Consider the following 25945-nt stretch of genomic DNA (forward strand, 5'->3'; position numbering starts at 1 on the left):
CCCAATGTCAATGTCACTTCCAAAAGCCAAAGGGAATCTAATCTAATCTACCCTTCTTAATTTCTAATTTTCTACCGAAATCTTGCCACACTATATATCAAATAAAGTAACACAAGCCTAGTAATTATAAGCTAACAAAGAGTAAGTCCACCACCATGTGATCCTGTTTACTCGTTTGTTACCTCAACTTCCCAAAATACCCCTCACCTACACCATGCTGCCGCACATTTTCCATATCCTTTATGGTCAATCTACTCTATTTTTTCTTTTTCATTTCCATTTCTTCCCCCTTCTATATACTCCTCATTCAGCACTATTATAATTTACCAGTGCTTAGTTTAAGCTTAAAGCACAAAACACAACAGGAGCGGCAACAAAAAAAAAAAAAAGACAAAACAGCGCCGTTTTGAGTGTGAGACAGTGAGAGTGAGAGTGTTTTGGAGAAAGAGAAATCAAATCAATGGAAGGGGGGAATAGGGCGGAAGCGGAGCGGTGGCTGTACACGGCCAACAAGCTCCTGAGTGCACGTGACCTGCATGGAGCTCGGTCATTTGCCATCAGGGCCCGCGAGTGTGACCCACGCTTTGAAGTCACGGAGCTACTTCTCACCGTAATCGACACCCTCGTGGCCGGCGAGGCCAGGATCAACGACCTCGTTGACTGGTACAGCATTCTCCAGGTTATTCGCTACTCACATAATCTCGACTACATCGCCGCCCAGTACCGCCGTCTCGCTGCCATTCTTGATCCACACCGCAACCCTTTCGCGTTCTCCGCCTACGCCTTCTCCCTCGTCAACGACGCATGGTCCGTACTCTCAAACCCTTCCAAGAAAGCAATCTTCGATAACGACCTCAGGCTCCTTACCGAACCTCCTCCTCCTCCTCCGCCTCCTCCGCCCCAACCCGCCCCTGTTCCTATCGTCCCTCAAGCTTTTCCAATCTTGCAGCAGAGGCATAATCTCAACAACCACCAAAACAATCATAATCAAAGCCACGACTTGAACCAGAACCAGAACCACTTCCTCCACCAGAATCCGAATCAGAATCAGAACCACCTCATCAACCAGAATCAGCAGCAGCGACAGCGTCAGCAGCAGCAGCAACAACAACAAGAGGAGGAACGGCAAAGGCAACAACAAGAGGAGGAACGGCGAAGGCAACAACAAGAGGAGGAACGGCAACGGCAACAACAAGAGGAGGAACGGCAAAGGCAACAACAAAAGGAGGAACGGCAAAGGCAACAACAAGAGCAAGAGCAAGAGCAACAGAAACGGCGAGAACAAGAACAAGCGCTGCAACTTCAACGGCAACAACAAGAGCACGAGCAATGGAAACGGCAACAACAAGAACAGGCGAAACTGCAACTGCAACGGCAACAGCAACAGCAGCAGCAACTGTTTTCACTGAGTAAGAACGCTATATCGACGGAAGCTCCCAGGGTTGTGGTGGTTGAGGAGGAGGAAGAGGAGGAGAGGCCGAGTCAGGACAATGTGACTCAGCTGACTGAGCCAACTCGGCCGGCTAGGGCTACTGAGTCGATTGAAACCGAGTTGAACGGAGCTTTCTGGACTGCGTGCCCTTACTGTTACGGTTTGTTTGAGTATCCGAAGGTGTACGAGGAGTGTACCTTGCTGTGCCAGAGCTGCCGGAGGCCTTTCCATGCGTTGGCGGTGAGGTCGCCGCCGGAGTTGACCGGGAAAGACGGGTTCATGTCCTTCTGCAGTTGGGGTTTTATGCCGCTAGGGTTTTCTGGTGATTTCAAGGATATAAGTGGTTCTGCTTCTCAATGGAACCCTTTCTCTGCTTTGGTTCCTTGTCCTCTCAAAGGTGCTGACAGATGGAGACATCTGAGAGGGCCTTGGGCTTACTATGATGATGAGGCTGCCGCCGCGTTTGTCGAGCATTCCGATACCACGGAAGATGATTCTGATGATGATGATTGGAGGAATATTAATGCGAATAAGAAGGTGGGGAGGAAAAGAAGAAGAAGAAGAAGGAATAGGAAGAGTTCTGCCACCACTGCTGGTGGCAATGCAAGCACACCAGTGGAGAGGCCTAGGAGAGGGGTTCGTAACCGTGCTGGCAATGCTGGTGTGGAAAATGGTGAGGCTGTTGGTGCTGGCTCTGCAGCAGTGCCCATTGCAGCTAGGCTAGAATCTGGCAAGAAAGCTGCATTGGCAAGTTTGAGGAGGAGGGGTGCTGGTAATTTGGGGAAGTTGGATCTGAATGTGGAGTTTAGTAATGATGTGGAGGAGACTGGCCATGGAGTACGCGATAGGGCGAATGCAGGTGGGACGGGTAATGCGGAGGATAACATTGAAGGGATTGGGTTTTTTGAAGGGCTTGATGAGTTCTTGAGCAGCTTGCCTATTCTCAATGCTGTTGCAGATGATAAGGTTAAGGGTCATTAGTCTTTCAGTGACTTTTTTTTTGTTTAGTTATTATTGTAGACTTTTGGTATGGTTGGTACTCATGCTGAACTTTTGTGAATTCTGGTTATGTTAGTCTTATAATAACTTCAGCAATACCTCCTTATTTTTGTTTTGACCTGTTTGAGGAGGATGACTTAATTTTGTGTAGATTCTGCATGTTTTTTTGGGAAGCATATAATGCTCATTGGATTTTAGTTTATTCTCACACTCCTCACATATCCATGAAAGTTTGGAGTTGAATTTAAGCTTTATACATGACAATAATTTCTGGTATGTTGGCATACTAAGTACTAACCATGGCTGTGAGCAACACGAATCCTTAATGTATCTAAGTGTTTCATTTGGTGTTTGAGCTTTATTCTTTCAAGTTGTCCATCCTACAACATAGAGAGAAACTCGTTGTTCTCTCTCGAAACTTGATTATCATGTTAATCACATCGTGAAAATTGATTTGTGTTTAGTCTTCTTTCATTTCATCCTAATTTGTCTGTAATTTTTTATTTTCTCTCTAGCTAGCCAATGGGTCCATTAAGATATGTGTTTGGTGGAGTTATATTAATGTTTACGTGTTTATACTGGTGGAGTCTTTCATCTTTCATAAGGGGCTGCTAGCTGCTTGTATTCTCCTTTTGACTGTTATTGTATTCTCCTTCACAAATAGGCTTGATTACACCTCTCTTGTAAATCTTTGTAGTATCTGGTCCTGTACATATAGGTTTTCTGTCAGGTTAATTTTTTACATCCCACCAGGTTGGTTTTGGTTAGTACCTCTCACAACCTCATAAGAATTGTTTATAGTATCTACGTTTCGATGAAGATGATATTGGTTTATATATTAAGCTCTGCCAAGTGCTACTGTGTATTGTCTTTCCTGTTTTGATTTTTGATCATGTGAAGTTGTGATACTGATAAATTGCGAAGAATTCTACATATGTCAAATGTCATGTGCTGCTACATGTCACCACCTATTTTTATAATTGGGTTGACAATGATGTTTTTTAAAATTCTGATTTTTAATTTCAATTTTGGCACTATTTAAAATTTAAGGTACAGAAACCAGGCTTTCCAATTTCTGTTTCGAACAAAATAAAAAAAAAAAAAATCTTAGGTACAATAATTAGACCCTTCGATTTTAGTTTCTTTTATAATTTTAAAAAATATAAAAATTAATTTAATTATTTTATTAGTTTTTATAGTTATAGTTTTATTAATTTTTTAATTAGGTTTTTATTTTTTTTAATTGAGTCTTTATATTGTTTGTAATTTTGTAATTAGGTCTTATTTGTATCAAAAATGTTAAAATTAATAGAATATTTTTTTCAAAGTATATGTGATTAAAGATTTATTTAGATTTTTAAGTATGAATATTTTCAATTTGTTTGAAGAAATATTCAGTTAATTTTAATATTTTTTATACTAAAAAAAATTTAATTATAAAACTAAAAAAAATGTAGAGATCTAATTAAAAGAAACAAAGCATAAGTAACTGACTAAAAATTTAGTGAAATTACATGGATTAATAGAGGAATTAAACCACAAAATTAACCATTGTCTGTTGCTTTTATTTTCTTTTTTGGGTTTGACTTCCCTGCTGTGGGTCTACCTTCTCTTTTTCACTCAACCTAACCTGCCAAGTTTGGATTGAGCTCTTGGATCGAGAACATTTTTTACTTAAATTGGGCCCATTGGATCGAGAACATTTTTTTACTTAAATTGGGCCCATTAAGATGTTTCCCGGGTGTATGATAGGGTACTAGTTTTTGGGTGAGCGTGGTCCAATGTTTTTAGTCCATAGTTTTCTTTTTGGTATTGAGTCTATACATAATTTCTAACAAAACATGACCATTCTACGAGCATGCTTGCTTCATAAATTTTAATCTGTAGTGCATTGTTATATTGTTGAAATTACTCTCTTGTACAAAACTTTGATTAATGAAATTTAGCTTCTTCGCAAACAAAACTTTTCATTAATGAAATTCAACTTTTTCGATTATGTGAAAAAGAAGAATTAAAATTTGAAATGGTTTATATTTATATGGAATTAGGGATTAACAACATATTCAAGCATTCCTTTTTATAGTACATTTTGTACACAATCATAAACTTGTTTTCAGTAACAACGATGATGTTGGTATAGTTGTTAACGCAAACTATAACCTCAAGAATTTGGGTTCTGTTAGAAAAAGAAATTAGACTATTTTTTTGTGCTAGAGAAAAAAACGAAAAAAGGGGAAGAATCAAAGAACAAATATAATGTAATGAATTAATGATGCTCTGATTAAAAACATTCAAATAATAATTTAAATTTAAAGGTGGTCAACAACACCATGATTATAGCTAATTTCAAAGAGTACAGTTGTAGATCCCATAGCATATTTCAAAATGAAGCGTGTACAAAATGCTTTATTACTGCCTTTCCTTTTTTCCTTTACACGTATTTGGCCTCAGATCTGCCACCAGGTTTTAATTCCTTTTATGTAGTGTACATTTTCGCCAAATAAAATAGAATCTTCCGTAGCAATTAGTACTTGTTAAAATTACTTTAAATAGAAATTTTTGAAACTCTTTATATATATATTTTGAAAAACTTAATTGTAAGTATTTTTAACATGAATTTTCTATTTTAGTTAAAATATTTTATAGTTGAATCCATTTGAGTATCCAGAAGTTTCCATAGTTTTACTGGCGCATGCAAAAGCGGAAAACGCCAAATGAACAAAAAGGAGGGTTTTGGGGGAATAAAGAAAGTCAAAAAAAGTTTACAACTTTTTCATTGGAAGGAATCATGGAGAAGTGGTGGTGCACACTTCACAGGCAACTGTGCATATAATTAAAATAATACAAAAAAAATAAAAATAAAAAGTATTTTGTTATGGTTACTTAAGAACCTTGGTTTCTCCGTCTTTGTTGGAGAAAACATGTAACCAACTTTACCTACTCATTTTTAATAATAGTAAGTACGGTCCTAACTTCCAACCAGTGACTGTTTTATTCAGTTTCCCATTCCTAATTATTTTGATTTTTCATATTTCTATTTGTTTTTGTTCTCTCTTTCTTCAATGGCAGCTCCTCCTCCTTCTTCTTCTTCCAATTGCTGTGTTGAGCCTGCCACGTCACCGGTACTATTCTCTTTTCTTGCACATGTCTATTAGTTTTGTTGTTGTACTTGTGAATCAGCTAATCATTGTTCAGTGAATCTGATGTAGCAGATCTTTGGCGGTGCTCGCAAAACAGGGAAAATTTTTGAGCAGCCACATTTGAGAATTTTGCCAGCTTTAAGGTTAGTGATCATTAACTAACCTCTGTTTTTACCTATGTTAGATTTGCTTACTTTATTTTCTAGTCTTGTGAAAATTTTCATGTTATATAGTATGACAAATAATTACTTGAAGAACATGTTAGGAAATGAAGGACTCATTTAGGATCATTCGGTTGAGCATTTTTTATTGTTTGGATTTCTAGTTTTCTTCTAAACCAAAAAGGAAAAAGAATTTACATCCAAGTTTTATCATAGAAGTATTTAGGTCTTGATTGATTCAAAGGAAAAAAAAAGTATGGATATGGTTATGCGGTTTGACTCTCCCCTGAACATTGAACATACAAGTATTCTAATCTCTGGCCATTTCATTTTGGTTACTTGAATATTTCAATCTTTTCTTGTTTCATAAATTATCTAACCACACTATTCTATAGGCTGATATTTGATCATTGGCAATCGCAGTCATGGTAGCTAAATCTATACTAGTATTCTAATCTCTGGCCATTTCATTTTGGTTGGTTGAATATTTCAATCTTTTCTTGTTTCATAACTTATCTAATCACACTATTCTATAGGCTGATATTTGATATTTGGGAATCACAGTTATGGTAGTTAAATCTATACTAGACTGATTTGCTGTGTTTTTGTAGCTACTTATTTGAACTAAGAACAACATACTTACTAAGTCAATGTTATTGTCATGAAAGCCAATGAAACTTTGTTTTGTCTTCCTTTTTTCCATGTGATTTCATACGTCTTGCTCTAATGTTTGCAGGAGAAGTCAAGGTTTTGCTTTAAAGGCTTCTATGGGGTCTCCAGGATTTACACAACAACTTAATAAAAGCAAGCTAGAGACCTTATCTAAAGCTGAAGACAGATGTGATATATTTGATATTCTGAAAAATAGATTTTTAAGTTTTAAGAGTAAATATATGTAAGTATCAGAAAAAGGCCACACTCTAACTCAGTCATGTTCGTTTCTGATGCCTAACAAAAGGAAGAAACTTACTTAATGTTGATTTCTGTTTTCTGTCAGTGAAAATGTTGAACAGTTTGAAAATCTTGCTAAGGCTCAAGCACCAAAGGTAATTGTTCTTCCCTTGTCTATCTTTCATTTTGCCGAGTTTGTTTCTTATTCCTTTTACAGCATTTCTCTCCTCTCCCAACACTAAAGCCTTAGCTAAACATAAGTATTCTTGACTAACAATTTCCGGAACAGTTCATGGTTATTGCCTGTGCAGATTCCAGGGTTTGCCCCTCGAATATTTTGGGATTTCAACCAGGAGAAGCATTCGTGATTCGCAATGTTGCTAATTTGGTTCCCACCTTTGAGGTATCTACTATCACACTCTGTTCAATATATTTGGGTGTGTTCATTTACCATTTTGTTATAGACTTATAGTTGAAAGAATGAAAAGAGATAACATACTTGCCTCTCTAATTCCTTTTCCCTTGTGCAGAGTGGACCCTCAGAAGTAAATGCTGCATTAGAGTTTGCTGTAAACACTCTTCAAGTAAGCATCATTTTGTTCCCTACTCTAGGAATTCCTAATCTTATTCACTTTTTAGTTTGGGCAAGTATTCATGTATCTAAAGTTGAAAATCATTTTGATTAAAATAATGGTTGATCTTGATCTTATGATAATTGCAACTTTTATTGGAAAGATTAAGAGTTGAGCAGAATAATTTTCATTATTGCAGGTTGAAAACATCTTAGTCATTGGCCACAGCTGCTGTGGAGGTATACGAGCTCTTATGAGTATGGAAGACGATGCCAATGGAAGGTTGGATTGCTTGATTTTAGTTGTTGGCTCTCATATATTACTTCTTTTGATTAAAATGTACTATACATTACTAAGTTCAACATTCTTTATTTTTCTATTAGCTTTATACACAATTGGGTTATTGTTGGGAAGAATGCAAGAAAGAAAACTGAGGCTGCAGCTTCCACCCTCAGCTTTGATGACAAGTGCAGGCATTGTGAAAAGGTGATATTTTTTGTTGTCCCATTTGGCTGTTGAGATTTCAAAATGTTGAATAATTTGAATGGTTCTAAAATAGTATGTTGCACTGAGAAGGGAGTGCCTATTGTATTTAGAGAAAAATAATCTTGAGGCCTTATCTGTAACTTTCTTAATATGATTTTGAATATACAAGTTTTGATGTATTCTTTTGTCTTTCGAATTTAAATGGAAAATTGGGGGTATTGGGGAGTTGCTAACTTGGAGGCATGTCATGAAATGAGACACCTATCAGATTTTATCTCCATGAAAATGAAACTGCATTTCACAACACAGAATGAGTGTTTCTATTTATAATTTTATATTGTCTTCTTGCTTTTCAAATTGAATGTGTCCAATACTGTCCTTTCATGTTTCATTTGATCCCAATTACATATAGGATTGATGAAATGTTAAATCTATTTACAAATTGATTATATTGAGTGACTTCAAATTTTAATGTTTTAAGTGATTTTTGTACAGGAATCAATTAATCACTCCTTAGTGAACCTACTAACTTATCCATGGATAGAAGAAAAGGTGGCCAATGGAAAACTTTATGTTCATGGTGGCTATTATGACTTCATTAAATGTTCATTTGAGAAATGGACATTGGATTACCAGGGAACCAAACTGGAGGAAGATGGCAGAATTGCTGCTAAACACAAAGTATTGTGGTGCTGAGATTTTACACCTATTTTCCCTGTGGAATGTATTCTTATTTATTGTCTTGAGTTTGTATTATTAGCAATTTAAAAGCATAGGCTATGCATTTGATTACAATTCATAAAATATTGTATTTTAAGTAGTTAGAACTTATAAGAGACCCATGGACCATTGCAAATCACGTGAAAGTTTATCTGTGCATTCTAAATAAAGTCATTATCAGCCTTGGCCATGTGAAGCAGTGATGGAATTTTTCTTATTCACACATTGCTGTCTGTTGAAGCTAAATTCCTAAGAAGTTATATGCTTATATTTGTTGTTAAAAAAAAAATGTGCAATGTTATTTAAAAATACCTCATCCACATGATGGTGGATGGCAGTATGTGGCTATAGTTTTTATGTAAAAGTTACTTACAAAAAATAACATTTCTCCTTTCATGGTTCCATTCTTCCAAGTATTCAAATAATTTAATATGACATTCAAGTTGCAATAAGCAGATGAACAGGAATGACATTTATATGAACTACTACTACACCTTGATTATTGGTTTCACCAATTATGAATGAAATTCCATAAAATATATACGTAGTTGATGAACATAATCCTCAGTATGCCAGAGAAAAAGCTAATAGGCTGATTTACAAGTGGCTCTACAAAGGTTTAAAATGTCTATCAAGATAACTTTTTTCATAAACCACATATTGTTTTACACTTGTCCCCATAACAGGACAACTAGCCTTACCATGTTCATGTGGTTTGTTCCATACCAGACGGATTCTGTGGATTTGGGCCTTAAACAAGACAATATTTCATCTCATCACCAATAGTAAAAACAAAAACCAGTGTCAGACAGCTAAGAGCTCTACTGGAATTGTTTTGTTGAATGATTTTATCATATAATGATTGCATTAATCAATTATTGATATCCTGCAATAACCAAATACTAGAACCCTTGGAAAATATTAGTAGGAATTTGCTACATCTAGCATCAGAAGAAGCCATGCACAAGGAAAATTAGTCCTAGAATCACTGCAAGTTGAATTTTCCAGCAGATTCAGCATCTCATTAGACTTATGTTGAATCATAATTGATATATACTATATCCATTCTACAATATTAGTCCTTTAAGATCGTGCATTAAAATTAAGAAAGTGCTTAAATGTTTTAAATTTTCTAAAACAATAGATATAAATGACTGAAATAACTACAACAACAAAACTTTAACCTATGCAGAACAGATTACATAATTCAAACGATGATATTGAATCCTATTATGTATCATGTCTACAGTGAGACTGTTTACATATAGATTTCTTTTGACCATTTCATATATGGTTTTCTTAGGTCTTTTTCTATCTTTTGTCTTTTGCCTACCTTCCTAACTGGATGCTTTCTTGTTCTTTTTTTTTACATTTTCAAACTATCTGAGACGAGATTCTACCATCTTTTCAAAAATAGGCGCTACTTCTCTCTTACGACTGTTAATCCATCTCTTATATCTCCACCTGAAATATCTAGTGCTAAGAAAAAATTCCCTTATGACATATATCATTATCATTATTAAGCAGCTGAATTAGTGACAGTAGCAACTTATCCTGAGTAGCAAGCTGTCCACATGGGTCACAAGTTTCACAACCTGTCTATATAAAGGCCATGCTATAACATCCCAATTCACAAAAACATTACTGCTACAAAAGCATATATTCCATAACAACCATTTGAATAGACTAGAAACATGGCTTCTTTCACTTTCTCATCACTCCTTCTACCAATTCTGCTCCTTTCTTTCTCACTAATGATCACTGACATTGCAGAGGCACGTAATGCTCCCAAAGTGCATGGCACTAAGAAACTCGAGCTGCCGCCTCTGCCGGAGCTGCCGCCTCTGCCGGTGGTGCCATCACTGCTGCCTCCGCTCCCAAAGCTTGATGTGCCAGTTTCAGGTGTGCCAATTCCGGAACTGCCAATTCCACCTGTGCCTGCTGTTCTTCTTCCTTCACTGCCTAGTCTCCCTTCACTGCCTGTGCCTATTCCTGCAATTCCTAAGGCCATTCCAACCACTACTCCATGAAAGAACTAAAACTTGTATTCTTTGCTCTTGAACTTGTAACTTAGTGGTTAAGTTTCCTGCATCTAAATTTGGGTTCTGCTTTCTACTCTTCCACTGCATGTACTGTTAGGATTTGGTTGAATTAGTCCCACATTGCTTAGGATAGCAAATGGAGTGGGTGGCCTAGGCTATAAATATGAGGCTAAGTTCTCCATTTGTTTTTGCACCAGTCAGAAACACTTTAAGCTTGTATCTGATTTTTCTTTTCCTCTGTACTCTTTGATTAGAGAGTGTTGTGAGGTGTAGTTAGATATTTGCTTTGAAAGAGTGTGGGTGTACTGGGGTGCCGGTGAGAGAAAGAAGTCTATGTGTTGTAACAATTTTCACATAGTGATATTCTCTGGTTGTCATTTGACAACGGCCGTGGTTTTTTCTCCGGTAATTGGAGTTTCCACGTTAAATTCTTGTGTTGTGATTGTGTCTATTTTATTTCTCTGTCAAAGGTGTTTTCTCAAGGGGGAATTGTGTCTTATTCCCAACAAGTGGTATCAGAGCTTCGGTTCGGTGGGATTTATTCTTAGTATGCTCTGTGGTTGCAGCCTAGTCTGATCTTCCACATCAAAAAAAGAATTTTGTCCTGTGGCTTGAGGTTGATCTTTGGTTGCTGTTGTTGTTGCTGGAAGGCAGTGTGACTCTGTGAGAGTGCAGTTTGGAAAAGGTTCTGGCTAAGGAAAGACTTGGTATTTAAGTGTGTCCATTGTGACCCACCTCTCTTTCCTGGGGACCCTTCCTAGTGCACGGTCTACAGTTGAGTTATAATATTCCAGTATACGGTTGCAACAATGTCTGGATATTCAAGTGCTGTGAAGCTTGAAATAGAGAAATTTGATGGAAGAATCAATTTTGGCTTGTGGCAAGTACAAGTCAAGGATGTGTTGATACAATCAGGTTTGCACAAGGCGTTGAAGGAGAAGATCTCTGGTTGCTCTCTCTATGAGAGAAGATGATGTTCTCTAGAAGACAAGAAGTATCCTCATGGTATTACCGCACTGCCATGGATAAGGATGAGTTGTGGCAATCAGGTCCACAATTGCACACGGGCATTGGTTGGCGTTGAGATGCAAGGTGTGTGGCGGAGTTAGGTCGATGGCTGAAGAACTTCCAGGAAAAGCCAATTTGGAAGTTGCACCATGAATTTTCAGCAAGGTTTCGATCTGTACCAAGGCGAAATGCTTGGAGTGGTCTAATTCCAAGTGAGTATACTTTCATGGTGGAGTATGATAGTTCTCTGAACTATGATTGTCGGTATAGACAATGGCAGCAAAGAATTGTCGGTGTTGACAATGGAAGCTGAAGATGTGTGACTATTTCAATCAAGGTGGAGATTGTTAGGATTTGGTTGAATTAGTCCCACATTGCTTAGGATAGCAAATGGAGTGGGTGGCCTAGGCTATAAATATGAGGCTAAGTTCTCCATTTGTTTTTGCACCAGTCAGAAACACTTTAAGCTTGTATCTGATTTTTCTTTTCCTCTGTACTCTTTGATTAGAGAGTGTTGTGAGGTGTAGTTAGATATTTGCTTTGAAAGAGTGTGGGTGTACTGGGGTGCCGGTGAGAGAAAGAAGTCTATGTGTTGTAACAATTTTCACATAGTGATATTCTCTGGTTGTCATTTGACAACGGCCGTGGTTTTTTCTCCGGTAATTGGAGTTTCCACGTTAAATTCTTGTGTTGTGATTGTGTCTATTTTATTTCTCTGTCAAAGGTGTTTTCTCAAGGGGGAATTGTGTCTTATTCCCAACATGTACTATCTATGTATTGTTTATAATATTGTTTGTGTGTAACTCTACGTGCCTCTCTTGTGGATTCCTTTTGTAACTGTGTGTGTCCTTAAATAACAAGTTATCTTCATTTTTTAGCATGTTATTGAATTCTTAGATACTACATGGTATTGTTTACTTTACTCCATATCTATATCCTCATCCATTGTTACTCAAGTTTAAAGTACCAATAAACCAAACCCAACTTAGTAGTTTATTACCTTTTTATATAGTTGGATGATGAATATTTTATATCTCAAAAAAAATTAGGAAGCCAATTTGCATGAGTGAATATTATAAGTTTCGTTAAATTTATTAATTCAACAATTATTTCAAGGCATGAAATCTTTTGTGACATATATAAACAAGACAATTCAAATTATTTAACTTGGTTTTTAAATTGTTCTTACCTTAGGGACCAAAATCGTACGGAACTGGCGGCGAAAGCAGAGACAGAAGTGGATCGTGGACAACTTCTTTTTCTTCTTTCCTTCCCCCTTCCTATTCTTCTCTTTTCCTTTTGTAGGAGCAAAAACACTCTTTTTCTTATTATTTTTTTTATTTTATAATTTTTTTTGTTATAGGTAATTAGATTCAAAATTTTAAGATTTAAGTAAAAAGGACAATTTTAAAACTTGGTTTTAAAGCTTAGGGAGGATTTTGTATGCAATAAAAGGTTGGGCATGAAAAAATTTTTGACCTATACCTACTTTAACCCTTTAGAAATCAAGAGCCACATATATTTTTGAGTAAAGTATCGTTTTTGTCTCCAACGTTTGGGGTAAGTCCTATTTGTGTCCCTAACGTTTAAATCGTCCTACTTGTATCCTTAACGTTTATAAAAGTGATTCAATGTTATCCTACTATCAATTATACTAATAAATTAGATTATATTTTTCAATGATTCTCAATTAGATCTCACTTGGATGTATTCGATTTTAATATTATACCCACTATTTGTATTTAGATTCAATTATGTCCATAGAAAAGTGAATTATGTAAATGTTGTAGGAATTAGTTTCAACATTTGATGAGCTACTTTTTGGAGTAGATCATTGATTCTATCCCAGACATTTATATTCTAACTTCAAGAAGAGATTTTTAAAACTCAAACTATAGCGCTCATGATGTGTAATTGACGGCAGGATAACATTGAATCACTTTTAAAAACGTTAGGGATACAAATAGGACGATTTAAACGTTAGAGACACAAATAGATTTACCCCAAACGTTAGGACAAAAACAATAATTTACTCTATATTTTTTGTACTAGTTGGCCATAAAGGGACAAAACTTACCTTATCTAGTTCTAGTGGTTACATAGAGCACCCTCTCTCTCAGTAAATTCGTCTCCAAATATGACATTATACCTCGTATGGAGTTTGATGGTTCAATTATTTGAGTAATCGGCCTTTGCTGAGATATTACAGAAGCAATACATTTCGTGTACAAGGTATATAATGCCTTGTCAACTTATCAAGATTCAACTATAACCCCACAAAATCATGATGCAAATCACTTCAATGTATACATTTTCTTTTATGTATCTTTATTTTTTTAAAAATATACAAAATAAAAATAATAAAAATACCAGGCCTCTACAAGTTGTTACTACTTGCTGCTAATAGGAAGAAAACATTAGTTCTGGACTAGAAATTAATTATAAATTCATAGTCATTTTAACACCAAAGTCGTTGTAGTATAGTGGTGAGTATTCCCGCCTGTCACGCGGGTGACCCGGGTTCGATCCCCGGCAACGGCGTTCCATGTATTTTTTTTTGCAGCAAAAAGAGGTTGGTTGTCCTAATTTAGAATTTGCAACGCTACACTATCCAAGTCCAAGGAAGGTTAACTAACAAAACCAAATCTCTAAACATGTTTCCCACAAATTAATTAAAAAGCCTTATCTATAAAAAGGTCCCAATTGATGATAATAATATCTATCAAAACCAAATTGAAAGCTTGTTAAATTTTGCATCCAATTAAAGGATCTGCAATAATGGGCTCTTACCAGAGTTGGTTCATGATGGCAATTTTGGTTGCTATTGTTTCATTCTCAGGCATGAAGAGTGGCGTAGGAGCACGGCATCTTATGCAAGCAACAAGTGTGCCTACACTTCCAAAGCCAATAACATTGCCACCATTTCCACCATTGCCACAGCTTCCACTTCCAAAGCCAACACTGCCCAACATTCCTTCTTTCCCAATCCCAACGACTATTCCAATCACTTTCCCCTTCTTCTCCCCACCACCTTCTACCACCACCCCTTGAAAGTTGAAAATATGAATATGATGATTATTATAAGGGCTATATTATATATACCTTCTCATGTTCTTATTAGTTGCATTGTTCACTACTTAATGAGTTATTGTACTCGTCATTTTATGTCATTTTTACCTTTCACTTTATTTGTTTAATTTTCTTGAGTCTTTTCTGTTGTATGCACATATGGATTATTGTATTTGGAGACCTATTGTTTAGAATATATCATCCTTTATAATAAATATTATTCATCTTGTGTTTAACACTCTTTTTTTTTTTTTTCAAAGTTAGATGTGAAACTTGAATCCACGACTACTAAATGAATATAGAGAGACAGTATCATTTGGGTTATAACTCGTTAGCGTGTTTAATACATTATTTTGCAAATTATATATAACAAACTAATAAAATCTTACACTTAAAAATTAAATTTTAAAAATATTATATTATATTTACACCAAAATAAATTATTATGAAACAAAAAAAAGTATTATATAACATAAAAATATTAATTAAAATATAAAAACATAACATCTATTATTAATTTCACTGAACATATATATATATATATATATTATCAAGAAACATATTTTAGGGATAAAAAACGTTATTAAGCCATGGGAGGAAACAATTTACGCAATTCAGCCAAAATGAATTCTGATACACCATTCCACCAAATATGACTTTTATATAATTCGAATCAATAAAATTCAAATTATATTTACACGTAATTCGAATTGAATCACATCGAATTACTCCCAAGCAATATTCGAACGTAGTTCGAATCAAATTGTATCGAATTTTGCATGCATAGTTCGAGTTATATTAACTCGAATTACTTGGAGCACGTGGCCTAAGGTAGTTCGAATCAAATTGATTCGAATTACTCACATTTCGAATCAAATGGCTAATTACACATTGTATAATAAAATACCAGAAAAAATACTATATAATATAAAAAATATATACTAAAAGAAGTATAAAATAAGATTATAGTAAATTAACTCTAGTATAAAATTATTAAATATAAATTAATTTTAACTCCTATTAGTACATTGAATTAAAAATAACATATAAAAATGTACTTGTATTTATTAAATTTTAATAACATATAAAAATTAATGACTTTTTAAATATTTTTTTATAATAGGAGTACATTTTTATATACTTTAAATACTTTGTATAAAAATGTACTTGTATTTATCATACAAAAATAAAGTGTTGTGCCAATATAATAACATTATAACATTTTAAATCAATTTTTTTCTAGGATTTTATATTAAAAGCAGCACATGAAAAAGCATTATTGGTATTTTAAAGCTAATTTAATTAAAAAAGATAGAACTGTATTTTTTAGGATTTTATGTACATAATTAGGCTAATTTTTTTTAATATTGATCAAAGATGTGTGTTACACTATATTATTTGGTTTCAAGTAAGTTTTACTCTACTATATGTTTTTTTTACTTTTCAAAAGACACAAATCTAAAAAATTTTATAAATTAATTTAAAAGAAAATATCATTGACGTTTTATAAAATTTTATAATTCAAAAGACACAAATCTACAAAATTTTATAAAACGTCAATGATATTTTTTTAAAAATTAATTTATAAAATTTTTTAGATTTGTATCTTTTGAAAAGTAAAAAAAAAAATATAGTAGAGTAAAACTTACTTGAAACCAAATAATATAGTGTAACACACATCTTTGATCAATATTAAAAAAAATTAGCCTAATTATGTACATAAAATCCTAAAAAATACAGTTCTATCTTTCTTAATTAAGTTAGCTTTAAAATACCAATAATACTTTTTCATGTGCTGCTTTTAATCTAAAATCCTAGAAAAAAAATTAATTTAAAATGTTATAATGTTATTATATTGGCACAACACTTTATTTTTGTATGATAAATACAAGTACATTTTTATACAAAGTATTTAAAGTATATAAAAATGTACTCCTATTATAAAAAAAATATTTAAAAAATCATTAATTTTTATATGTTATTAAAATTTAATAAATACAAGTACATTTTTATATGTTATTTTTAATTCAATGTACTAATAGGAGTTAAAATTAATTTATATTTAATAATTTTATTAAATATACCTTGTATTCATGTTGGATTTATGCATCCCTGATAAACAGCATGAATATGGTGAAAAGGTTAAAATCATAAAATGTTTACACCCTTCTTTTAACACCGTAAGTAATTACAATTAACTCTTAATATGGTGGATGAATTGATATCGATTTATTTATATATATATAAAACTTTATTGTATAATAAAATTTCGATGATATTTTAAAATACTCATTGAAAAAACAAATTGAAAAGGATAAATAATTACATTTAAATTTGAGATACTCAATTACTCCGAGAGTTATCGATTTGGATTTGATTATTATATAATTAAATAAATCTTGAGAAGTAATAAAAAAGTTAACTTAAAAGCAGTCAATCTTAATTTTGGATATAAGAATTTTTATTGACCAATTATTTTTTATTGATTTTTGTTGTCCCCCTAACAAAATCGTTTACAATTTATTTTCAATAATGAGAACATGAAAATAATTAATCAAATTGGAGCGGCTTACTTTAAAAAACTAAGTTTATTAGTATCAAGTTATTTTACTATAATAGTTATTTTACTATTTATCATAAGAAAATTTTCCAACTACTTCAAAGTACAAACCCTGCATCAACATATTTCTGTAGGAAATAAAAAAATTAATATAAAATGCCTTTTTTGTTGGTCAAATTGAGCTAACTTTGAAAGTGATGAAACGCTATATGCTGAACTCCATTAGATCAACCAACTTTACTAACACACAACAAACAATGTAATATTCTTGTAAATTAGGCAAGAAATAACAAAACTAGTGTTGGCCATTCTACTCCTACATTTGAATATTTGTGTTCATAAATTATAATCAGTTTACACAAGTTACAATAACCAAACAAGAAACAACCATTCCACCTCATCAGTAGTCTAAGATAAATAAAAATGATTTATTCAAATCAAAACAGGAAGGTGAACTAACAAGACCAAGAGTCTCTAGTTAGTTCTCCAAACTTTGAGTTGAGTAATTGAAATCACACACTCTAGCTAGTTCTATATAAGAACAAGCACCATATTTTGGCTTCTCATCCAACCTCAAAGCAAATCAATTTACCATATATTCTCTTCTCTTCTCTCATTTCATCAGCCATGGCATCATCAGCAAGAAGATCTTTGATGACAGCATTGCTTGTTGCTGTGATCACCATGTCAAGCATGAGCATGAGCCTAGCAGCTCGCAATCTTTTGCAAACAAGTGTTCCAAATTTGCCTGGAAACATTCCCAATCTGCCAAAACCAACAGCATTGCCACCATTGCCTACAATTCCAACATTGCCTTCAATTCAGGGCAATAATGTTCCACCATTGCCAACTATTCCAACTCTTCCACAACCATCAACTACCCTGCCTCCACTTCCAAGCATAAGCATCCCTAAGATCCCAACCGTCCCACAGATGAACCTTCCCCCATTGCCGGCCACTTCACTTCCAAACTTTCCCTCAATCCCAACAACTATGCCCTCCATTCCTTTCTTCTCCCCTCCACCTTCACCCTCTGGCAATTAAAAGCTTTCTCTTGGTGGTTTATTATGCATGCAATGGATATTATGTTAGCTTGATTTCATATACGTTCGCTTGTGTGTGTGAGAGAGTTTTATGATTGATGTTATCATTATTTCTTCTTTGTAGTTTGGTGTGAGAACATTGTACTATTTATTTTCCAGTTCATGAATTTATTGGTATTGCTTGTACCTTTTTCATACATTATTTATAGATTGTGACTTATTATACTATTATGATGTCTTCTCCTTTTAAACTTCAGTGCTGTTTGTAATTTATTATTGCGTCAATGACTTATTCATATAATCATATGTATTAGAATTTAGAGCCGTGACCCATCAAATGATAACAAAATAACTAATATTTTACCAAAAATTGAAGTGTACATTTCAAATGAAAACTATATATCACCATTAATCAGCAACAAAATTGACCAGTCAAAGTTGGAATTTATGGGATTCAAAAGGTGTCATGATAATTCGAGCTTAAATCTATGCTTTCAACTAATGAGAAAGGTACAGTCCATAGATGTTAAATCCAACGATTAATTCTTGAGAAGAAGACATGAATATCCACCACATATTAATCTCTTTAGCTACAATGCATTTTAGTACTCTAAACTGCTGATTCATCATTAAGGCCGTCTCTTTAGCTAGCCTAATTTTGGTCACTGACAGCCATTAAGGTAAATAAGCTAGAAGGGAAATATAACGAACCATGAGGTTGATCAAGAGGCATGAATCTTGTCACTTCTGCATCTATAGCAGACATATCGATGGCTCAATTAACACAGTCACCAACATTTGATGCCATTTAAAACCAATTTCGATTAGGTATAACTCTATGAACTAAGACCTTGACTAAACTGCAAATCCCCTTGACCTTTTCAAAATAATCCTTGACACTGTCCACCTTTTCATACTAATTTACTACAATCATACACTCCAGCAATGACCTGTTCCCATTTAGTTCTCTTAGATTTCTTCATTGGCATGTCACTTTTGAGGATTGGCAATGTCCAGGCAAGCGGGAAAATTTTGGCATCAACATTGCCTGACTTTGTAAACATTCCTGCCCTGGATTTTCTACCTTTTGCCCCCCCCCCCCCCCCCACCACCACCACCAAGAAACAGAGTGGCCAGAGTAAAGGTTGCCTCGAATTACCACACTTCCTTCAGAATAATCCAGCACCTGTATGCTCCACAGCAAAGAATGTAGCATAATATAGGCTGCATAGCAAATATATGCAGTAAAATAAAGGTTAAACTCCAAGTCTTCTAACTATGTTTATTTGCCCCCATGCCCATTAATGGCCTTCTTAGGTAGTGTATCATACTATCATATGATTCCCTCTTTTATAGAGCATGTGTCTCATATGTATGGAAAACTCTATTACTATTGAGTAGTTTATGTTTATACTCTGCTGTTACAAGCTTCAGACTTGGGGGGACTATGGTAAACAAATTCAGTCAATCAATAATTCAGACTCTTAGTTATCTAAACAACTCCATAGTTAATAAGCACTTTACGCTGGCATATTCATCGGTTAATCAGACAACAACTACCATTCCATGCACTATAGACCAAGAATGATGGAGCAATTTCTCGACCAGTAAACAGAGGGACACAATAAGATTCAAGCATGCTTTTAAATATTGAAAAATGTAATTGGCATAAGCCACAAAATTCTGGTTTCACCAATATTAAGTCATATAAGCTGACCTTACAGAACCAAATCAATCAAAACCTTTTGTCTCAAACACATCAGAAAATTCAAAGTATTCTAGCTAGCTTCATATTTGGGGTCGGCCACGACCAAGTGATATGCTATAACCAAAGCAAAAATGAAAATGCCAAGAAAGTTGGCAAGGAATCCCAAGACTTCATCATCAATCATCTCTAACTTCGTCTTCCTGAGGTACACAAGTAACATTAAAAGGAGATAAGCACATCATCAAATACAGATGATTAACACAATCTCAAATATCATTATTGAATTAAATCCACAAACAAATATAATTCCCCATTGGCCAAGAAACTAAACACCAAAAGTGATAAAATTAACATAATTGAACTCTCTGTAAATATGATTCAAACAGCTTACAACTCCATTTAACTATGATATACAAGTCATAACACTAACAAGTTTGCCCCAATATTCCAACACTACCAAATTCAAATCTCAAAAACCTTGCCTCACTATTATAGCTATCACCTACCCATGACACCATTTTCACATTCACATTGCTTTTAAATATACAATCCAATGCATCAGCTAAATTTTTAATCATGTATGAAAATAAATATGGGTCGTTGGATGTTAAATCCAAACAGAGCATTCAAAGCGTAAGGCGACTGAAACTAAACAGAAGGGGGAAAAATAAACATAAAAATAAAAAGATTTCAAAATCACATATCGTTGACAATCACAACGAACCAAAATGAAATCTCGTTCCTGCGATGCTTTTTCTAAAGGGGAAAAATCAGCACTTCAATTGAGGGATAAACGACGAAAAATTCAATACCGAAACACAGGAATAACGAAATTAAAATAGAAAAGATGAGAATTTTGACCTTCTTGTGACGGTGAAGCAGTGCAGTTGAGATGCTTTGTTTTGTAAATTTAGGATCGGAGTTTGGTAGGAAACAATTAAAAACAAGGCGAGTTGTTAAACGCCGTCGTTTTCATTTCAAGACGTTACGATTAAAAACAAAAATCTGTGGCTGCTGGGATTCGAGCCCAGGTCTCCACGGCCACAACGTGGAATTCTTACCACTAAACTACAGCCACTTTGTGTGACGTTTTTCAATAATTAAAAGTATAATCTTATTTTATTTAGTATTTACTGCTCTCTCATATCTGATTTTTTTATTTTATTACTGAAGTGCAAACATTGTAGAAACTAGAAACGACATTCAAGGATAAGATAGAGAGTGGTGACTGTGATTGGAGTGGGACACCAATGTTTTGTTTTGGTTCAATAATTGGAGCATAATAAATCATTTTGGCCAAGGGTCTTAAACTAATCATAATTATATATGTACGTGTCACTTTGTCTGCATGTATTATCTTATTTTATTATATTTCACGTAAGGACTTATTTCTTTTCCTCTCTCAGTTTGTTGTCCTTATCCAGTATTAAGTAACATTCTAGTTTAGTTTCTTTTCCAAATTAGCTCCTTTGTTTTTCTCTAGAAAAACTTTATCATGATTGAGTAGAGAGACAATCTAAACTGATCCAAAGTGATTCTCTTTTCAGCTATTGTGGCTTGATGATGACCTTTTGAAGTCTTTATGATTTTCTAGCTTACAAGGGGGATTTGGATTTTTCACCTGCTGTGATTCTTTTCAGGTATTTTGTCTTAACAAAATAGTTCATTACTAATTCATTGCTCATTATACTGCATTTTCTTGTATGTTTGGGTCCTAGAATTTGATATAGTGCTGACTAACATATTGTCTGAGTTTGTCATGTGATTAAAATTCTGAGTTCTTATTGATCCACTGTGTTTTTCCAAGTTTTGCAACTTTGGCTAGTTCTTGTAGTTATGGATTGTTATAGTGAGATAGATATCTCTTATCTTGTTTTTCAGGCTCTGTACCAGAACTATTTTCTTGCAACTTTGTGACAAGAAATGGGAAGTTGCAATGAGGGAAAAATAAGGTTCTGCATTGACAGAGGTGGCACCTTCACTGATATTTATGCTGAAATTCCTGGACAAGCCAATGGCAAAGTGCTAAAACTTCTCTCAGTTGATCCAGCCAACTATGATGATGCTCCGGTTGAAGGAATTAGGAGGATCCTTGAAGAATACACCGGGGAAAGAATTCCTCGAAACTTGAAAATTCCTACTGATAAGATAGAGTGGATTCGGATGGGGACAACTGTGGCAACAAATGCACTTTTAGAGAGAAAAGGAGAAAGAATTGCTCTGTGTGTGACTCGTGGCTTTCGCGACCTTCTTTACATTGGCAAGCAGACTCGTCCTAACATATTCGACCTTACTGTCACAAAACCATCAAATCTTTATGAGGAGGTGGTAGAGATAGATGAAAGAATTGAGCTGATCCATGAGAAGGAGGAAGAATACACAAAGCAGTCTTATTCTGCAAATTTAGTTAAGGGAATTTCAGGTGATCTTGTTAGAGTTGTGAATCAGCCTAAGGAAGAAGAACTGAAACCTTTGTTGAAAGGCTTGTTGGAGAAAGGGATAAACAGTTTGGCTGTTGTGTTTATGCATTCCTACACTTATCCTCAACATGAAGTGATTGTTGGTAAGCTGGCTGAGAGCCTCGGATTCAGACATGTTTCTTTGTCATCGGCTTTGAGTCCGATGGTTCGAGCAGTTCCTAGAGGCCTAACAGCTACTGTGGATGCTTATTTGAGTCCAGTCATTAAAGAGTACTTGTCAGGGTTCATAACTAAATTTGATGAGACTCATGGGAAGGTGAATGTTCTGTTTATGCAATCAGATGGAGGGCTAGCACCAGAAAATCGATTCTCTGGTCACAAAGCAGTTCTATCTGGCCCTGCGGGTGGCGTTGTTGGTTACTCCCAAACACTTTTTGGGATTGAAACAAGCAAGCCCTTGATTGGATTTGATATGGGAGGCACTTCTACTGATGTGAGCCGTTACGCTGGACAATATGAACAGGTTCTTGAAACTCAGATTGCTGGAGTTATAATACAAGCAACTCAACTTGACATAAACACTGTCGCTGCTGGTGGTGGATCTAAGTTGAAGTTTCAGTTTGGTACTTTTCGCGTAGGGCCAGAATCCGTTGGTGCTCAACCTGGTCCTGTTTGCTATAGGAAGGGTGGAGAATTGGCAGTTACAGATGCCAATTTGATCTTAGGATATATTATCCCTGATCATTTTCCTTGCATTTTTGGTCCAAAAGAGGATCAGCCTCTAGACATCAATACAACTAGAGAGGAATTTCGGAAGCTTGCCAAACAAGTAAATTCCTACAGAAGAAACCAGGATCCAGATGCAACAGACATGACTATTGAAGAGATTGCACAAGGATTTGTGGACGTTGCGAATGAAACAATGTGTCGTCCAATACGGCAATTGACTGAGATGAAAGGCCATGAGACAAGGAACCATGCTCTTGCTTGCTTCGGTGGTGCTGGACCCCAGCATGCTTGTGCCATTGCCAGGGCACTGGGCATGAATGAGATACTTATTCACAAGTTTTGTGGGATCTTAAGTGCATATGGAATGGGACTAGCTGATGTTGTTGAAGAGGTACAAGAGCCATATTCTGCTGTATATGGTTCTGATTCTCTCCTTGAAGTGTCCCAAAGAGAATCCTTGCTGATAAAAGAGGTAAAGCAGAAGTTGAAAGAACAAGGATTCAAGGAGGATAACATAGTGACACAAACATATTTGAATTTGAGGTACGAAGGGACAGACACCTCAATCATGGTTAAACAAGAATTTGAAGGTGGAAATGCAAGTGACTATGCTGCAGAATTTTCGAAGCAGTTCAGGCACGAGTATGGATTTGATCTACAGAACAGGAATATCCTCATCTCTGATGTTAGAGTCCGCGGGATAGGAGTTACTAACATATTGAAGCCACAGCCTCAGGCACCTGCTTCTGGAAATCCTGAAATTGAAGGTAATTACCCGGTTTACTTTGGAAGCTGGCATGATTCACCTCTCTACAAACTTGAAAATCTTGGCTATGGACATGTTATTCTAGGACCTGCAATCATCATGAATGGAAATAGTACAGTCATAGTAGAACCAAACTGCAGAGCTACAATTACCAAATATGGTAACATCAAAATTGAAATTGAAGCCCCTCTAAGCACTGCAAAAGTGGCAGAGAAAGCTGCAGATGTAGTTCAACTCTCAATTTTCAATCATAGATTCATGGGAATAGCTGAGCAGATGGGAAGAACACTGCAAAGAACTTCCATATCAACAAATATAAAGGAAAGATTGGATTTCTCTTGTGCCCTTTTTGGACCTGATGGAGGACTAGTTGCCAATGCTCCTCATATACCTGCACATCTCGGAGCTATGTCCACAACAGTTAGTTGGCATCTAAAGTACTGGGGCGAAAATTTGAATGAAGGAGACGTGTTGCTGACCAACCATCCCTGTGCTGGAGGTAGCCATCTCCCTGACATGACTGTGATCACACCTATTTTCCACAATGGGAAGCTTGTGTTCTTTGTGGCGAATAGAGGGCATCATGCAGAAATTGGGGGCATCACTCCTGGCAGCATGCCTCCTTTGTCAAAGTTTATATGGGAAGAAGGTGCTACAATCTTCGCATTCAAGCTTGTGGAAAAAGGAATTTTCCAAGAAGAAGGAATTGTTAAGCTACTCCAGTTCCCGTCGGCTGATGAAGCGCCATATAAGATCCCTGGAACTCGCAGGATTCAAGACAACTTATCCGATCTAAGAGCGCAGATAGCTGCAAACCAAAGAGGAATAAACCTTGTTGGCGAGCTTATTGAGCAGTATGGTCTTGAGACTGTTCAAGATTACATGAATTATGTAAGACTCAATGCAGAAGAGGCAGTGAGGGAAATGCTCAAGTCAATTGTCCCTAGAATTAAGTCTCAGACAGCCATACCTGGTGGTGAGAATAGTAATATTCTGACAGTTGAAGAAGAGGACTACATGGATGATGGTTCTGTTATTCATTTGAAACTTACCATTGATTCTGATAAAGGAGAAGCAGTTTTTGATTTTAGTGGAACAAGTGAGGAAGTTTATGGCAACTGGAATGCTCCAAAAGCTGTGGCAGCTGCAGCCGTAATATATAGCCTCCGCTGCTTGGTGGATGCCGATATTCCTCTCAACCAAGGTTGTCTAGCACCAGTGAAGATTCACATTCCACCAGGATCATTCCTCTCTCCGAGTGACAAGGCTGCAGTGGTTTCTGGCAATGTTCTAACATCACAGCGGCTAACTGATGTTATACTAACTGCATTTCAAGCATGTGCGTGTTCACAAGGCTGCATGAGTAACCTCACTTTTGGTGATGATACTTTTGGTTACTATGAAACAATTGGAGGCGGTGCCGGGGCTGGTCCAACATGGGATGGAACCAGTGGTGTTCATGTTCACATGACAAACTCTCAAATCACTGATGTGGAGATTCTTGAGCAAAGGTATGCTGTGATTGTGCACAAATTTGGAATAAGAGAGAATAGTGGTGGAGATGGATACCACAAAGGAGGTAATGGAATTGTTAGAGAAATAGAGTTCAAGTGTCCAGTTACATTGAGCATTCTCTCTGAGAGGCGTGTTCATGCACCAAGAGGATTGAAAGGTGGGAAAAATGGAGCTCGTGGGGCCAATTTTCTTATCAGGAAAGATAATAGAAAGATTTATATTGGTGGAAAGAACACAGTTCAAGCACAAGCAGGGGACATCATTCAGATTTTAACTCCTGGTGGTGGTGGATGGGGTTTTCCTAAGTGATTATTATTATTATTTACTTGCATTTTACTATGTTATTTTGTATGAATAAATATTTGTGTTGTGTTTTAAATACCTTGGTCTGGCACTCTGGTCTATACTATCAATAAATCTTGTCTAGCATGGATGATTGTTGATTTCTTAAGGAACGTTTTTTGCAAAAGTTAGAGGGAAACAAATCCTGAAGTTATATATGTTGAGGGGACCCCAAATACTAATTTAACTTATTTTTGAACCATACACAACTTCAAAGTTTTGCCCTATAAACCTGGAATCGTTTTGAATTCCTCTCTGGCTTGACAAGAACAAAATAAGTTCTTCTCAATTCCACTTTTTGGCCACCGGTGCAGTTTCTGCTGTCAACAAAATCTCAAAGTG

At 35.5% G+C, this 25945-nt stretch overlaps 4 protein-coding genes, 1 long non-coding RNA gene and 2 other non-coding genes across 14 annotated transcripts; 4 read left to right on the forward strand and 3 right to left on the reverse strand.

The window, feature by feature from the left end:
- The first annotated feature begins 460 nt into the window (after positions 1 to 460).
- Positions 461 to 2413, forward strand: LOC112783087 (uncharacterized). The gene has a single exon (XM_025825851.3). It carries the CDS (start codon positions 461 to 463, stop codon positions 2411 to 2413), a length of 1953 nt encoding a protein of 650 aa, XP_025681636.1.
- Positions 2414 to 5187: 2774 nt separating this feature from the next.
- Positions 5188 to 8597, forward strand: LOC112785085 (beta carbonic anhydrase 5, chloroplastic). 8 transcript variants are annotated; one of them, XM_025828500.3, is made up of 10 exons: positions 5188 to 5387; positions 5501 to 5553; positions 5627 to 5714; positions 6469 to 6627; positions 6730 to 6778; positions 6913 to 7026; positions 7154 to 7207; positions 7395 to 7477; positions 7579 to 7681; positions 8177 to 8597. In XM_025828500.3, the coding sequence occupies exons 4-10, from the start codon at positions 6500 to 6502 to the stop codon at positions 8375 to 8377; spliced, it is 732 nt and encodes a 243-aa protein (XP_025684285.1). In that variant the 5' UTR covers positions 5188 to 5387; positions 5501 to 5553; positions 5627 to 5714; positions 6469 to 6499; the 3' UTR covers positions 8378 to 8597. The 8 variants fall into 8 exon arrangements, with proteins under 8 accessions (XP_025684285.1, XP_072086916.1, XP_072086919.1 ...); XM_072230815.1 differs by having other exon boundaries at positions 5210 to 5387; positions 5644 to 5714; XM_072230818.1 differs by having other exon boundaries at positions 5260 to 5387; positions 5641 to 5714.
- Positions 8598 to 10033: 1436 nt separating this feature from the next.
- LOC140182896 (uncharacterized) lies at positions 10034 to 13343 on the reverse strand. Its single transcript, XR_011879215.1, has 2 exons — positions 12219 to 13343; positions 10034 to 10533 (listed from the first exon to the last, which is right to left on the reverse strand). It is a non-coding gene; the product is annotated as an uncharacterized lncRNA (long non-coding RNA).
- Positions 13344 to 13920: 577 nt separating this feature from the next.
- Positions 13921 to 13992, forward strand: TRNAD-GUC (transfer RNA aspartic acid (anticodon GUC)). Its single transcript has one exon. It is a non-coding gene; the product is annotated as a tRNA-Asp (tRNA).
- Positions 13993 to 19748: 5756 nt separating this feature from the next.
- Positions 19749 to 20770, reverse strand: LOC112783446 (dolichyl-diphosphooligosaccharide--protein glycosyltransferase subunit 4A). The gene is made up of 2 exons (XM_025826398.2): positions 20693 to 20770; positions 19749 to 20031 (listed from the first exon to the last, which is right to left on the reverse strand). The coding sequence occupies exon 2, from the start codon at positions 20013 to 20015 to the stop codon at positions 19902 to 19904; it is 114 nt and encodes a 37-aa protein (XP_025682183.1). The 5' UTR covers positions 20016 to 20031; positions 20693 to 20770; the 3' UTR covers positions 19749 to 19901.
- A 67-nt stretch (positions 20771 to 20837) lies between these two features.
- Positions 20838 to 20909, reverse strand: TRNAH-GUG (transfer RNA histidin (anticodon GUG)). Its single transcript has one exon. It is a non-coding gene; the product is annotated as a tRNA-His (tRNA).
- A 259-nt stretch (positions 20910 to 21168) lies between these two features.
- Positions 21169 to 25712, forward strand: LOC112783266 (5-oxoprolinase 1). Its single transcript, XM_025826132.2, has 2 exons — positions 21169 to 21471; positions 21713 to 25712. The coding sequence occupies exon 2, from the start codon at positions 21755 to 21757 to the stop codon at positions 25568 to 25570; it is 3816 nt and encodes a 1271-aa protein (XP_025681917.1). The 5' UTR covers positions 21169 to 21471; positions 21713 to 21754; the 3' UTR covers positions 25571 to 25712.
- The last annotated feature ends 233 nt before the right edge of the window (positions 25713 to 25945 follow it).

This window comes from Arachis hypogaea, chromosome 20, assembly GCF_003086295.3.
Source record: "Arachis hypogaea cultivar Tifrunner chromosome 20, arahy.Tifrunner.gnm2.J5K5, whole genome shotgun sequence".
NCBI lineage: Eukaryota > Viridiplantae > Streptophyta > Magnoliopsida > Fabales > Fabaceae > Arachis > Arachis hypogaea.